Raw genomic sequence first — 16,279 nt, 5'->3', positions numbered from 1 at the left:
ATCTATGCAACTTCATTTACAACATACTGTATAACACAGGGCACCGCATTAGTCTGTGTGTCTTGACTATATGATGGTTTTTCGAGGCGAACACAGCTAGCTGGCTATTTGCAGCAGGCAGGCACAGAGCCTAATCCTAGTGAGTCACTCTCCTCTCCTCTCCTCTCCTCTCCTCTCCTCTCCTCTCCTCTCCTCTCCTCTCCTCTCCTCTCCTCTCCTCTCCTCTCCTCTCCTCTCCTCTCCTCTCCTCTGAAGAGTGGATAAGGTGATGTAGAGAACAGAACACCACTTGAATGCGGCTGTAATCAAGGTCCATACGCTGAAGTGGGCCAATCAATTCAGCTGTCTGCTTCTGTTCTCATCAGGGATCTCAGAGCCCACTAAGAGAAGCTGGATACTGCCTACAGATGTAGGATCTTAATTTGAGCCAGTTTGCTACGGCAGGAAAATAATCATGCAACAACAGGAAATATTAAATATTATGTGGATTATAATTAATGGACATTTTTTGAACGGATTGATACATTATTTCGTTAGGGCAAATCAAGTCTGACATTTCAAAGTGAAAATTACACAATTTACAAGCCTTTTAAACCTTGAAAACACCCCAAGTTTGCAATTCTCAGCATCAAAATAGTGGTCAAATTAAGATCCTATATCTGTACTCAGGCCACCAAAGGTGAGCGAACAACAGGAGCATTTTATTAGCCTTTAATAACATTCTTCACTGGAGTGAGAGAGAGAGAGATAGATAGAGAAGCCAGAGTAGGAAGTTTGGAGGAACATGGCTTTATTACACACCCAGAGAGAAGACTCTGTCATGGCTGACATGAAGAGGGCCTCAATCATATGGGGGTTCTATCCATCCTGCAGTAAGAAAATAGTGATAGTGATGGAATGCTAAGTCCCAAAGGGGGGTTATGTAGAAGAATCTGAAATCCTTTTTTAAATGATTTTTTAGTTCAGATTCAGAGCTTGTGATTGGAGGAAGCATGGAAAAGTTATACTGCTTTAAAAGTTGCTAAACGTGTTATCCCACTTAGGATACCAGTAGGAGAAAATGCCCTTGAATGATTTGTTGAGTGCTAGAGAGGTCTTCTTTGTTTACACCCTCTTAAGCCATAGACTTACCTATATCTTTAAGAATTCACATGTAAACACATGGCCAAAAGTCAGCATGGTCATCCCCTCCATTATTTCAGCCAATCACGGCTAACTACGCTCATAATTTAACATTTTAATTCATATTTACGGATCCCATTCAACTTTGTAATGAAGGCACATGTTCAAGAAGACATTTCTGCCCTACATGTTGTGTTATGTTATGTCATCATCTTCATTACATGAACTAGGCCTACATCCAAGCTTAGAGTATTCATTTACACATCCCACACACATTGCATTTTTCGCACAGAGAAACAGACCGCAGCGACACGGAAGATTTCACTCTCCCTCTCCCAGCCAGCCAGTCCCTTGCCTGCCCTGGAATGATGCAAGAGTGCTGCAAGTGTGGAGTCAGGCAGCAGAGCCAGCAGAGAGAGCTCCAGCCAGTCAAGCCATCTGCAGCACAAATGTGACCCTATTCCCTATATAGTGCACTACTTTTGACCAAGCCCTGGTCAAAAGGGGTTCACTACATTTGGAAATAGGGTGCCATCTGTAGGAGGCATGAAGCCTGAGCTGAAGCTGGAGTTCCAGGAGCAGGGCCAACACAGAGGTTGCATCCCAAATGGCCCCCTATTCCCTACATAGTGCACTTCTTTTAACCATAGCCCTATGGGCCCTGGTCAAAAGTAGTGCACTGTATAGGGAATAGGGTGCCATTTGGGATGCAACCAGAGTAGAGCTGCCAGCTGTGAGAGAGGGACCCTGAGAGGTCTGCCCAGAGAGGGCTGGCTGAGGACCATGACGCCTGCACTGCCACCGCTGCTAAACAAACTCAGCTTCCACACAACACCTGTGATGATCCACCCTCTTCACAGCAGGACTCACAGATGCTCCCAAAGCTCTGGAGGATTCCACCCCCCAACCCCCACCCAGCTCTCTCTGAAGTCAGACCAAAATAACCACAAGCAACTCTGAACTGCAGGGGACACAAAAGATTGAGGTCTCACTTGTAGGGATTTCTCAGAAGTCACAAAACACAACCACCACGCATACGCCGATAGACAATAGAGATAACACACCAACCTGTGTCACAACAAATTACATCAATAAACAACTGTTTTTGTCATTTCATTTTCCCCCAATTTGATTTTGAGCACATTTTGGCCAACAGGTTGCTATTAGCTACTAGCTAGAGAAAATCCAGAATTGATTATCCTTCAGCATGAGATGAGAATTGATCAACAGGCAAACTAAATGAAGTTAACTTCAATGGATCTGGTGGCTCCTGTAGGGCTTAAGTGGGCCCATAGTCCCATTGGGGAGACTTGTTTCCAATGAAATCACACAGGAAATCAATGGAGACAATTAAAGGAGTGAATCCAAACAGAAAGTGCTGATGACAAAGTCAGGGTTTGTCCAAAATGGCACCCAATTCCCCATACAGTGCACTACTTTTGACCCCCTTTTGCACTAACTCTTTTGACTCTTTTGATCACATACGCTGCTGCTACTCGTTATTATCTATCCTGTAGCCTAGTCACTTTACCCCTACCTATATGTACATGTCTACCTCAATTACCTCGTACCCCTGCACATTGACTCAGTACTGGTATCCCGCGCATATAACAAAGTTATTGTTACTCATTGTGTATTTATTCCTCATGTAATTATGCTTCTATATTTTTTATATATGTTTCTCTCTGCATTGTTGGGAAAGGTCCGTAAGTAAGCATTTCACTGCTGGTCTTACGAACCATGAGACAAATCAAATTTGATTTGGATTTGATTTGGGACTGAGCGGCTACTGATGATGATTATGTGAAAGGTCACCAAGGATCAGCTGGCTTGGGGGAGGGGGAGTAGTATGTTTTATACACTAATGTGTTAAGCTTCTGTATATTGTATGGTTAGAACAGACAAGCATACAGAGACCTAGGAAGATGACAAAATGCTATGTTATTTGAAACTTTTCAAGGAAGCAGTAAGCAGGTGACTTCTCTCAGATAATGCAGAAAGATCAAGCTGATGATAATGAAAACCATAGAGAAGCATCATTACCACAAGATTTGTAATACAATGTCACAAATCTCACGTTGCACATCAACATCATGTGCATGTACAGTCACATGGATGACAATAAATCACGTTAAACAAGTATACATAGTATTTATTCAATTTCTCTCTGCAGCAGAACACACATACTTAGGGTAAGTGAGTGCCCTAAAAGCTAAGCCCTAAGACTGAGCCAACCAGAGGTTGAAGGTTTTCTTCACATCAGGGAGAAGAGAAGTTAGGTAGATAAACCACATTACTTTTTCCTAAAGAGCCAGCTAATAAGATTTGACATTTTAACAAGTGTTAAAGCTGGAGTGAAGGTCAGAGCTGTCAGCATTATGGGATCTATGCTAAACCACTCAACCGTGAAAAGAGAGAGAAGAAATACAACCAACGGTCTTTGTAATGATCAGAGGAATTGGGGTCTCATTTCAACTCCGGTGATCAGAAATGACTCATGGTTCATAGTATATTCAAGGCCATCAAGGTTAGGACTACCAGATACAGGGAGTGAATGGGAGTGAATAGGAATACTTCTTAAAGTAAACACTGGCCAACAGAAAGTGTTGCATCTACTGTTTAGTGTTTACTCTGGTTGAATACCACTGGCCAAAACAACACCGCTCTACAGAGCTGTCTGCATAAGTGAGGAACTGACAGAAGAAAAACTGGTTTCATAGATGTATGGGAACTTGATCAGAATGATCACAATTTCCCTGCTTTTTAAAAAGTGTGTCAAACATAGGAACTCAGCCATTCACCGATACCACTTTGCAAGGGAAAACTGCCTTCATAACTTATTGAACTGTTTGTGACCTCTGTGACACAGAATTATTTCCATGTCAGGACACAAATCAAACCTCAGATATTACACTCAGCCAGTGAATGAGTAACTAGCTATTGTCAGGGAAGACAATGCATGTTCTCCTCTTCATAGAAACACAGGGGGTCAGTTTAATGGTTAATAATACACATTTAGTCAAACCAGTTGGGCCATTAAAAATATCTCTGACTAAATAACATTTTAAGTGGATACAGTTTGTAGACAACTCATTGCTGCATTCTATTGTGGACTTTATTGGGGACCTTGCTTAATGTGCTAATTGCGCGGCCGGCTGGCCTGACCCTAACCTCCAGCCAATTGAGGAGCCTGGTTCTCACGGCCGAAACGCACCACTGGAAGTAGTTTTTGGGCCTGCCACTCCATGGCTCCACAGCGTGCATGAATAGGCCTGACAATGAGGGTCATCACCCCGCTGCTCACCATCTTGACACCCCCCCTGACAATAGCCTTTGCCTGGCCCTGGGTTCCTAACAATGGCCGGGTATGCGTGACAGGAGCTCCACAAGCTCCACTCCAGGGTTCTTTACTCGGCAGGCCAGGGCAATACAGGGCAGGCCAGGGCAATGCAGGGGCTGAGTCCCAAATTGCACCATATTCCCTATTTAGTGCACTACTTCTGACCAGAGCCATATGGGCCCTGGTCAAAAGTAGTCCACTAGATATTTAGGGAACAGGGTGCCATTTGCGACACAGCTAGGGCCGTGCTGCTGCACCCCAGACAACCAGCACAGTCCTCCGCCCTCCTCCACTCTGGCCCGGGACGCCCAGGAGGCTGGCTCTCTATCGATCCAGTATAGTTCACATGGAGCAGAAGAATGATAATGTTCTATGAGGTAACACTGACTCCTTTGTTCAGTGTCCAGCCAGTCCAAGGCTGCATCCCGGGGCCCTGGTCAAAAATAGTGCACTCTATAGGGAATAGGGTGCCATTTGGGACACAGATCTTATTATAATGGTATTATAACACACCTTATTTATGGTAGCTATGATGTCATGTTGAAATCTCTTACAGTGCCATTTAAATTAAATAATGCGAAGATGATTAAAATTGAATCATTTAAGTTTTGTCTGCTTAAAACATGGGCACACAGATTTCTCCAATGTGTCTGGAAGAAACTGTAAAATTATGATAAAATTATGCCATTACAATAGCCTTGTAATGCTTAACGTCTCAGAAAAACCACATCAACTGGGGCTATTGAAATAATCTTTGCCGATACTCTTGTTGAATATGACAAATGATGCTTTAGAGACAGCAGCACACCCACACTACTGCACTTAAGTTAAGAGGCAGCCGTATTTCATTTCAAGTGCGGTTCTGTCAACTGCATTAATACGAATAAAGGCTCATCCATGACCTCTCAAAACAAGTTAGTCCGGGGCTGGAAATGAGAAACGAGGACACGAACACGAACAATAGCACTTGTGAAACAGGACGGGGGTAGCCATTACACAATCACATGGTCAAGAGTGTGGAGTTCAATTATCAAAACTATCATCAATAGACGAAGGGAAAAAAAAAACAAGATTTATCTATTCAAGCTAAACTTACTTTGACAGAGCAATTTCCCTGTGTGTGTGTGTCTGTCCCCTGCAATTCGTATGATACATAGGTGAAATTGCCACGGGGGATCCCCCAATATTCAGAACAGGTCGATTCGTCTCCCCAATAATGTATAAAAAACTATGTAAAGGGGTGCCCTCAACCTCCCGATATCACATTAACACGTCATAGGCAATGGCAAAATGTGTAGAATTGCAGATAATTAGCTTTAACGGTCGACTTTGGGCACAAAAAACTGTCTAACTCCTCAATTTTCAAACAGAAATGAGGTGTGCCTTTGGTGGTTCATCGATATGTCATTCTGGTCATGCATGCTGCAACCCACGTAACTAGTTCATTAGCTAAGCTAGCTTCCACTTTTATTGTGTTTTCCCCTCAAAATACCCCTCAAGAGGCATAATAAATCCAACTGTGTAGAATTGCTGGAAATGCATTTTAAATGTCAGGGTTGGATCCCTCCCCCCCCGATATCTACACCACAATTTTGCCATTGGCTTGATATGTTACAAATTCCAATTCGTGGGGGAAAACATTATCTTCTTATATAAATATAAAGATTTTCTCATTACGGTTGAAGCAGCCTTGTATGTTTGTCAGTAATGATAACCATATACAAATACAGCTATTCTCTCCTTTCCTTGGGGGTTCTTTGACAATGCATACCTGTATTTCATTCACCAGAGAAGAGTTGTGATTGGTGCAAGGGAAGCTTCCTAATAACGCTTACGGATGTCACTTAGATTTGACTCTTTCTCCCAACAGCACATCTCCATTATCAGGGGTCTATACAGAGAGTTTTCAGTATGGAGCTATAAAAACTGTGGACCAGTTCTCTGAGAGTAAACAACAAAATCTTGGATATTTGAAAAAGCTAAAATGTCCATTTCAGTTCCAACATGCTCCACTAAAGCACAAGAGATTGCTTTTTTGCAATATATATATATATATATATATATATATATATATATATATATATATATATATATATATATAAACATTTAGCTATCAGAGCAGCTCAGACCTACCTGCTATGTTGGCCACATCTGCAGTGCTGACATTCTGGGTATTAGGTCGTACTCTGAAGGTCACAGCTGGGCCCACCACTCTGTAAAAAAAACCAAAAAAACACACACAGTGAGATGAGACACTCCAAACATGATCAACTAGAAATACATTTTTTACATGGCGGTAAAGCATTGTTTTTCTGCCCTCTTGCCTTACAAAGAACAGACCAGGTCATTAACCCAATGAGTCTTCTAACCCCTTTTAAACATTGCGTGTTTGAGCTGCAGACTTCTGTGTAATTAACGGGGGCTGAGCTAGAGCGTTGTTTGTGAGACAAGGGCAGATCCCGAAGGGGCCCAGGGCCATGTCTTTTTACAAAAACGTCTGTAGAGGCAAAATGGTTTGAGCTACAAACTATTAAAAGCTATCGATGAAAAGCTGAGACTCCCACGAACATGCACTATGACGCTCACAAGCTACACAATGACGCTTACAAGGTACACAAGCGTCATTAGAAGGTAAGGGGTACTTCTACATAGAAGATCATAGGAAATCCCAGGACATAGTGTCAATAGTACTGGAATAAGCTCACATAGTTGCTATCACAAACTCCAAACTCCACACAGCTGTCACTGACTAGTTGGATATTCATTTCCCACTAAGCAAAACATTTCTGTACTTACAGCATTCGTATACATTTATTTTTATCAGGTTTTTGCTTTGGCAGACCTTGTTTTTGTATTGACATTTGTCAATTAAACTCATGAATGCAGCTGTTTATGTCAAATAGTTTTGTGCTGTACTTGTAGCCCTGATTGTCCTGAATATAAAATGGTTAAACACTTCAGTGTGAGGCTAAATGTAAGGGCTGGACATGCAGATAAATGAACAGCCCATATTTCCTGGGGTCTCAGGACTGATGGTAGTAAACCAGAGCCGTACACACACAGTGCATGAATAGTATTTTACCTCTGGCTACCCCATAAGCTGTTAGAATCCCTGTAGCCAAAGGAGACGTTTCCACAGGATACCTCTTGAATCTCAATGTGCCTCTGAGTGTTTTACAAACAACAAATGACAAGGAGGGGTTTTGTCTAGGATTAGGTACACATACTTTATGCGTGTCCTTTCACCGACAGTCATAGGGACAATTGCTTATGTACAGAGTTTTGTGAATTGTGTGTGTAATGAAAAGCGCTGTACAAATGAAATGTACAGATATTATTTTTCCCCTCACAACGTATTTCCAAAGAGCAAATCTAGGGTGGACACTGGACAAATACTTTTCAGGCTGTAAAAATATATCTTGAGCTGAAAAGTGCTAAAGGTGATGGAGGGCAAACCACCCAGAATAAAACCAGGTTATGGCAACCTATTGAACAGAAAGTGTTTTGCTGTACTGTATGTTGAAGTCAAAGAATGTATCCAGCCAGGAGGTTAAGGTATCTAGCAATGTGTGGAGGACAACCTCAACCAGCAGCCAGCCTTTCAACCATTCTATGATATTCACCCCCGCAACACTCGAGATGTATAGATTTTTCACATCTATTAAGAGTTCGATCTATTAGCGGTTGAAAAGGAACATCACTCACTGTGACTTCATAACACATTGATATGTTTCATGACCTACGCCAGGGGCGCCATGCGGCCATTTTATTTTAGTGGGGGCACAAAGTACGTGAGGATGGAGGGGAGGTGGTTGCAGAATTTTGCATTTTTCAAACACCTGGAACATATTTTTCCTGCAATTGAGAGCCATAATTCTATGTTAAAAAATATGTACATTTCTCTGCATAGGTTATCTAAGCATACCTCTTTACCTGGTCAATTGCCATTTTAATGAGGGTGTCATTCTGACTGTTGTAAATCACACATCTCAATATACTGCACTAACATGCCCAGGATATTACATTCAAATTACAACACAGTACATGGGATCATAGCACACATCATCAATACAGGTACATATCACAGAATCCTAATTAATACACAAATATCATGATATTATCATAAGGTGCCAGATTACATTTCAACCAAGTCTCTTTCTGCATATCTAAGCATATCTTTTGAACTGTCTGTATCCTCCTGACTGATGGTTCTTATTTTAAATAAAATAAATATGCTTCTCTGTATCTCTGCCAAAATCTGGGTAAAAGATGGAAAGGAATGCGAGTCTAATTCGGTACATATAGTAATTGCTCGCTTTTTTAAAGTCTACCAACCTTGCTGCAGGCATGCCAGCTAAGATAGTTCGACAAGCTACTCTAACTTGATTGACAGCCTGAAAAGGCTTGGTAGCCAGTTATGAGGTTGGGAACCTATCTAGCTGGCTAGCTAGAGACAACTTCATACAATTGCTAGGTGACTAGTATTACAGAGAAACAATAAAACATTTTTGCTTTATCAATAGGCTACATAGCTTGATCAACTTCATGTATAAACATACAATACCTCCTGCCCTCATCGGCAGCTAATCAAACGCTGCATGTATCACTCTACACTCTCTCTTTGCTCCGTCGTATCTTTGCTGTGTGGTGCACCTTGGAACCACTTACTAGGGAGGATAGGAAGGGGGGTGGGTCCGGTCAGTGTGCACCCTCCGCAAAATACAAAGAAGAAAAACAGGACAAATGTGAGGAGGCATGTGCCCCTGTGTCCCATATGGGCATGACCTCTCTGAACTACGCCAACCGCCACCCAATGAAGGTTTTTCAAAATTCAATACTACAGCAAAAGTAAATAATGTACTTGTGATTTTCAAGCTGAAGTGCATGCTTTCTTCAGCAGACTATTACTCCCATGTCCTAACGAAGCGCTCCCTTTAAGTATGTTAGAACCAATATATATAAAATGTTGAACTGTCATTGTCCATCAATCTTTTGTTTTGTGATTCTACAGTGAAAATAAATGCGTCTTCAGTATTCAGTAACACATAGGCTGCATTACAAGCAACCAGCGAAGGTGCATCTCCCCACCTAGTGGTTATACTTTGAAATGAGCAGCATATGAAGTCAGACATTACGTCACCCCCATCAAATTGGAGTCTGACTACAGTCGGTAAGTGTTGCGCAACAACTATTATTCAGAGTGAACTAATGCTACATGATTCTGAAGCAAACCACCCACATTGACACATCAAAACCAACGTCTCTGCTTTCAACCGCCATGTCCGGTCTGACATGATCAATTCAAGACGTTTCTGATAGCGGCGTCTGTATTCTCCTATTCTATATCGTCTGTTCATCATACAAAATAACACAAAGATAGATGATTGATTCAAGTATGTATAACATTTGGCCACAGTGTCTAACATACTGTGTTACTACATATAACGGTAACATTGAACTACCCTGTATGCATGTATCTATATTTTCCTTCAATATGGTAAACATGATAGACACTAATTTCAAGGTCCTACAGAACCAAGTCATGCTTGCACAAATGAGTCAACATGAAAGGTGAGAGGATCCATGCTGGCTGGGCTGAATTGAGGGCCCAATATTTGATTATGTTGAGGGCCATTCTCCCAGGCTCCTAGGTGGGGTGGTGGTCTAGGATCAGCAGCGGTTAGCTGCAAGGAGCGGGACGGCCCAAATAAGCGTGGCGGCTTGGACAAATTGTCCAGGCTGCTCCCCCTGCTGGGCCGACTCGGAGCTCTAACAAAGGGCCCCAGCTCTCTCCCACCCAATCCATCACTCTCCCATACCAAGGCCCTTTCAGTTCCAGAAAGGGACAAAGACAAAAGGTACATTAGCCCAGCCCTGTAAGGCCACCCATGGGCTGAAGGGATGAATACAGAGCAGTGTATACCTCCCTAGCGCCGTGAGGTGCTTCAGAAACAAGGGCCATTCAGAACCTTATTCACAGTGTCACATGATACGGAATCGGCCAATCCCTACCTGTACTGCCAACAATCAAGCTCAGTAGTTAGAAAGACACAAAGGGGGCCTATCAGCCCATACAATACTCCCCTTCTTATGCCTGTCATCAGCACGTTGCATTGTATTTATGGCGGTAAATTGTTCTCGCATACACACTGCTACGCTTATTGAGTATAGCAGTGTATGTTCACTTGATGAATGACTGCATTACAATGACCACAATGTCAGACGTGAACATAAGTAATGTAGGAAAGAGGCCCATCATAAAGCAGTGTTTACTTGTGGGGTACAGGGCATGACGGTTCAGGAAATGAACTTGTGACAGGTTATGGCACCATGTCGTTACAGAATGTCGATAAGATTTCCTCTTCAATATTATTTTGAAAGTCTTTAAATAATGTGCTTCAGTGCAATATCTAGCTGTGCAATTGTGTGTAAAATGTGTGTAGAGTCGTTTTTGGTTAGACTGTGTGAAGGAGATGCCACTGACTACCCAGACCAGCACAGTGTGTCACTATATACTCTCATTTTGTTGAGGAAGGCTTTAAAAGCCTCATTGCATTCTAAGTGTGTGTGTGTGTGTGTGTGTATGTGTGCGTTTGTGAATGCGTGTGTTTAAAGTCAGATACCTGCAGGGAAAAACATAACGATTTTGGAGAAAGAGAGGGAGGTTCATGGAGAGTTCAGTCTTGTTCATAATGATTGTATCCAGGTAACTGCCAAAATAATGGAAACACTTAAGAAAATGAATGGATACAAAGTATATGGCAAACAAGTGCTGAGTTAATTAAGCAATTAACATCCCATGATTAGGGTCATGTATAAAAATGCTGGGCAGGCCATTAATTTGACCAATATTTTAGCTACCATGGTTATGCCCTAGCATGACAATGCCCCCATCCACAGGGTATGATTGGTCACCGAATGGTTTGATGAGCATGAAAACAATGTAAACCTTATTCCATGGCCATCTGTCACCAGATCTCAACCCAATTGAACACTTATGGGAGATTCTGGATCGTTGCCTGAGACAGTGTTTTCCAACACCATCAACAAAACACCAAATTATGGAATTCCTTGTAGAATGGTGTTGCATCCCTCCAATAGAGTTCCAGTCACTTGTAGAATCTATGCTAAAGGTGCATTGAAGCTGTTCTCAACGCCTTCTTAAGACACTATGTTGGTGTTTCCTTTATTTTGGCAGTTACCTGTACTATATATGGCACCTCATGTCAATAATGTGTATGTGTCAATAATCATCAACCTCCAGCTCGAATGTTTACAGAATAAGAATAAGACAGTGTCCGGGATATCTTGTGTCTCAGTAAGCCTGCGTTTCTTTGGCTTTTAACCTGTTTGTCAGTTTAATAATTCAAATGTTTTATTTTATTTATTTTTGTTTAAGCCCTTCAGTTAACGTTTGACTTGACATGGTGCTCATGACACCTAAAGCATAACTGTATCCATTGAGCTATTTTTATAAGGTATATTGTATAAACTCTCTCCACACACTACCCTGCATTTCAATCTGCATTAATCAGTGGATGTATACCTATCTACGTGCTACAAGGAATTACTGTACAACCCATTTTAGATTCTACCCAGATTCTACCCAGATTCTACCCAGCACCGTATAAGATTCCTGAGTCAAATCAAATCTAGTCACGTCTGTTTTAAGCATGCAGTCAAAATTAACAGTTACATAAAAAGGTTAAATACATACAAGTGGTGTAGTCTGTGTTTGTTGTTTCTGTTCTGTTTTGTTGAGTGTGTGAAAAATCTATAAAAATGTTAATCATGAATAAAATACATACGAGAGCTCCAGGAAGTCAGTCATCTGCAGCTTGGCCCGCCGTGCCAGAATCTCCATCAAGTGGAGTCCCTCATCAGTCTGTAGCGCGCTGGGGAGAGAAAAATACAGAGTTCATCAACAGAGTTGTCACCTTAGCCTGTTAAGTGTGGGTGAGAGCTCCGACACATTACATTCCTGTCACATTCAGAGAGGAGAGGGGACACGAGAGGGGCGAGAGGCACGGAGGTCTTAGGGATGGAGGGTAGGAGGGGGAGGAGATGGGAGTGAAGGCCAAAGACAGAGAGGTGAGAGGGTACGGGCGAATAAGAGGAGGGAGGGACAAATAGGGAGATGAGGGAGGCAGGGAGACACGGAGGGAGGGTGAGGTATGAGAAGTGGGGGAGCAAGTGTTTCCTCTGGCATGATGAATCACCTGTGTGCTCTGTCTGTGTCCCAAATGGCACCCTATTCCCTATATAGTACACTACTTTTGACCAGAGCCCTGGTCAAAAGTAGTGCACAATAGGCAAAAGGGTGCAATTTGAGACACAGCCACTCTCTTAGACTTCAGGCCAGACAGAGAGGTGCAAATGAAATGGTGCATCTGCACCAAGGTGGCTCAATTCAGTCCTGGCCACAGCTAATGATGTACCCCACCTCTAAAACACAGTCAGGGTCTCTGATGACCGTGGACTCGGGAAGATATACATTTCAGTGCAAACCTCAGTCCTAGTTAATCACATAACGTAGTGGGAGTATGGAGTTTAAAAGGAGAAACATTCTAATACAGACATTGAGAAAAGTTATTGATATTCCATAGCCCCAGCCCAGACCCCCTATGGAGAGTGGAGGCCCGCCAGACCTGATTATGATGGAATAGTGAAGGGATGTGGGCTCCAGTTCCTGGTGGCCTGATGGGCTGTGGGTTCCGTGCCCTGGAGAGGGACTTGACCTGAACACCTTCAACTCATCATCTACTGAATGATGCGCACGTGAGATGTTTATTGCACATGCATATGATATACCACACTGGGGTATGGTTTTGAGTCATGTAAATAAAATTGTTTTGTCAATTGCCAATACTACATAAATGAATGATTTATTTACGTTCGTGCATGAATATGAGTCCAGCACTGAAACACTGAAAATAATCTAGGGTAATACATTCAGTGAGCGAAACCCTTAAAAAAAAAGTCTTTGTAAATTACTTTCCCAACAGTGAGTTAAAATGTGGAATGAGAAATTACTCTGACAGGGACACAGTAGGCCTTTGGGTGTCTAGCATCTAAAGCACATTTCTGTTTCCACTTGTAATGGTTTGTTTCAAAGCAACTCCAGCTATGCCTATTCAAGACAGTAAACAAAAATAAAAACAAAAGTCACGGTACAAACAGAACTGTACCAATGGATCCAAAAGGGTTGCCACTGATCTAGCGTACCCAACGCAACATGTCGACACCTGTCAATTCACCATAGTTGGCCCTGGCCTAAAAAAAAAGACTCCTTTGTACTATACTAAATGCAATTCCACACAAACATCGAACCTTGAATGATTAGCTGTGGTTGCCTCATTCATTACTTATGAAAGGTACTACTCACTCTGTGTCAGTGATGACATAGCCGTAGTCATCATCAGTCTTCTTCGTGTCCACAGCAGCTTTGACATCTAGCTGCAGCTCCTGGACGTTGACTTTCTTCTTAAGGGGCTCCTGGTAGACCATCTTGGCAGCAGGAGGCTCCACTGCCTGGATCCAGCCCTCCACCGCAGCCACCTCCTCCACGTCCATTGAGTGGGTCGACTTCTTTTCCACTGCCACCTTGATTGTGTGACAATTTAAACCACGATTAAACAACACGTGGACACAATGCATTTCAAATCATTGAGGATAACACCAAAATGTTTTAACAACATAGTCATTGTGGTTCTTCTTACAGTGGCAAGAAAAAGTATGTGAACTCCTTGGAATTACCTGGATTTCTGCATAAATTGGTCATAACATTTGATCTGATCTTCATCTAAGTCACCACAAGAGACAAACACAGTCTGATTAAACTAATAACACACAAACAATTGTATCTTTCTTGTCTATATTGAATTTCTTGTCTATAAGTATGTGAACCCCTAGGCTAAGCCAATTGGAGTCAGGAGTAAGCTAACCTGGAGTCCAATCAATGAGACGAGATTGGAGATGTTGGTTAGAGCTGCCCTGCCCTATAAAAAACACTCCTAACATTTTGAGTTTGCTATTCACAAGAAGCATTGCCTGATGTGAACCATGCCTCAAACAAATGAGGTCTAAGAATACCTAAGATTAAAGAATTGTTGACTTGCATAAAGCTGGAAAGGGTTACAAAAGTATCTCTAAAAGCCTTGATGTTCATCAGTCCACGGTAAACTGTCCTGCAAAGATGACTGCAAGAGCACAGCGCAGAATGCTCAATGAGGTTAAGAAGAATCCTAGAGTGTCAGCTAAAGACTTACAGAAAACTCTGGAAAACGCTAACATCTCTTTTGATGAGTCTATGATACGTAAAACACTAAACAAGAATGGTGTTCATGGGAGGACACCATGGAAGAAGCCACTGCTGTCCAAAAAAAACATTGCTGCACGTCTGAAGTATTCAAAAAGAGCACCTGGATGTTCCACAGCGCTACTGGCAAAATATTCTGTGGACAGATTAAACTAAAGTTGAGTTGTTTAGAAGGAGCACACAACACTGTGTGGAGAATAAAAGGCACAGCACACCAACATCAAAACCTCATCCCAACTGTAAAATATGGTGGAGGGAGCATCATGGTTTGGCGCTGCTTTGCTGCGTCAGGCTATCATCGACGTAAAAATGAGATCCCAAGTTTATAAAGACATTTTGCAGGAGAATGTAAGGCTATCTGCCAGTTGAAGCTCAACAGAAGTTCGGTGATGCAACAGGACAACAACCCAAAACACAGAAGTAAATCAACAACAGAATGGCTTTAACAGAAGAAAATACACCTTCTGGAGTGGCCCAGTCAGAGTCCTGACCTCAACCCAATTGAGATGCTGTGGCATGACCTCGAGAGCAGTTCACACCAGACATCCCAAGAATATTGCTGAAGTGAAACAGTTTTGTAAAGAGGAATGGTCTAAAATTCCTCCTAACCAGGGGCGGAAATCCCGGGGGGGACGGGGGGGACACGACCCCCCCCATCCTGGGAAAAATATGATTTGTCCCCCCCAATATATCACTGAAACATAACTATGTAATTTAAATAATATTAATAATACGCAATGAAAGCAATTGTGCTGATTATAGACACTTAATAGCGCGTTTTTAAGTTTCAAAAGATTGCGACCCCCCCCGTCCTTTGCCTCACAATGGTTTGATCCACTGCCAGTTCCTTAGTTTGCACGTAACTGCTGTGAGGTTCATCCAGTCAATCGCGCACACACACACTAGCTGAATATGCAGAGCTAGCGCGCAAATATTAACTATTAAGCTAGCTAGTACCTATTCCATTTATGTGGCGTTGTCAAATATGGAATCTTTGCTATTGTCAATGTATTCCAAGATCAGCACGCAGATGTAAGTTAGTGCTTCAAAGTCCCTGTGATAAGGTTAGCGATAAACTGAAGTCCAAACTGAACAGAACTACACTCTTCTACCGTTGTCTTAAATATATTTAATGGTCTCGTTGCAAAAGATAAATTGTCGCAAGGGAACTTTTATTTATTTATTTAATTTCACCTTTATTTAACCCGGGTAGCAAAGATTATAGCAAACACCACTGAAACTGAATTGGTGCTCGCTAGCTTTGCAAATTCAGCTATTGTTGGAAGCCAGCCAATATGAAACAAATTATTAAAATTACAAGAGGTTGCAGCATATGTTGTGTAAATGGTGAACTCATACAGCTGTCAACTCTTGTCATTTTAATCCGTTTCACATTTGCTAGCTACCTTTTAGATCAAAGCCCAAATAGAATGATAGAAGATGATAGAAGCCCATCTCCTACTGTAAATAACCTACACACTGTGTGTGTGTGTAGCCAG

The 16,279-nt window shown here is 42.1% G+C and overlaps 1 protein-coding gene across 2 annotated transcripts in view; it reads right to left on the bottom strand.

Moving 5' to 3' along the window:
- LOC106568821 (receptor-type tyrosine-protein phosphatase N2) overlaps nucleotides 1-16,279 on the bottom strand; it is a 149,199-nt gene that overhangs the window by 79,222 nt on the left and 53,698 nt on the right. For both annotated transcript variants that reach the window (XM_014139506.2, XM_045694068.1), the window contains 3 exons: nucleotides 13,848-14,065; nucleotides 12,271-12,357; nucleotides 6,596-6,675 (listed from right to left, as the gene is read on the bottom strand). In XM_014139506.2, the coding sequence (XP_013994981.2) occupies nucleotides 6,596-6,675; nucleotides 12,271-12,357; nucleotides 13,848-14,065 (385 nt within the window). The remainder of the gene's footprint in view (nucleotides 1-6,595; nucleotides 6,676-12,270; nucleotides 12,358-13,847; nucleotides 14,066-16,279) is intronic.

This window comes from Salmo salar, chromosome ssa14 (assembly GCF_905237065.1).
Source record: "Salmo salar chromosome ssa14, Ssal_v3.1, whole genome shotgun sequence".
NCBI lineage: Eukaryota > Metazoa > Chordata > Actinopteri > Salmoniformes > Salmonidae > Salmo > Salmo salar.
Note: the sequence above shows the minus strand (reverse complement) of the source record. Positions and strands in the feature narration are given on the sequence as shown.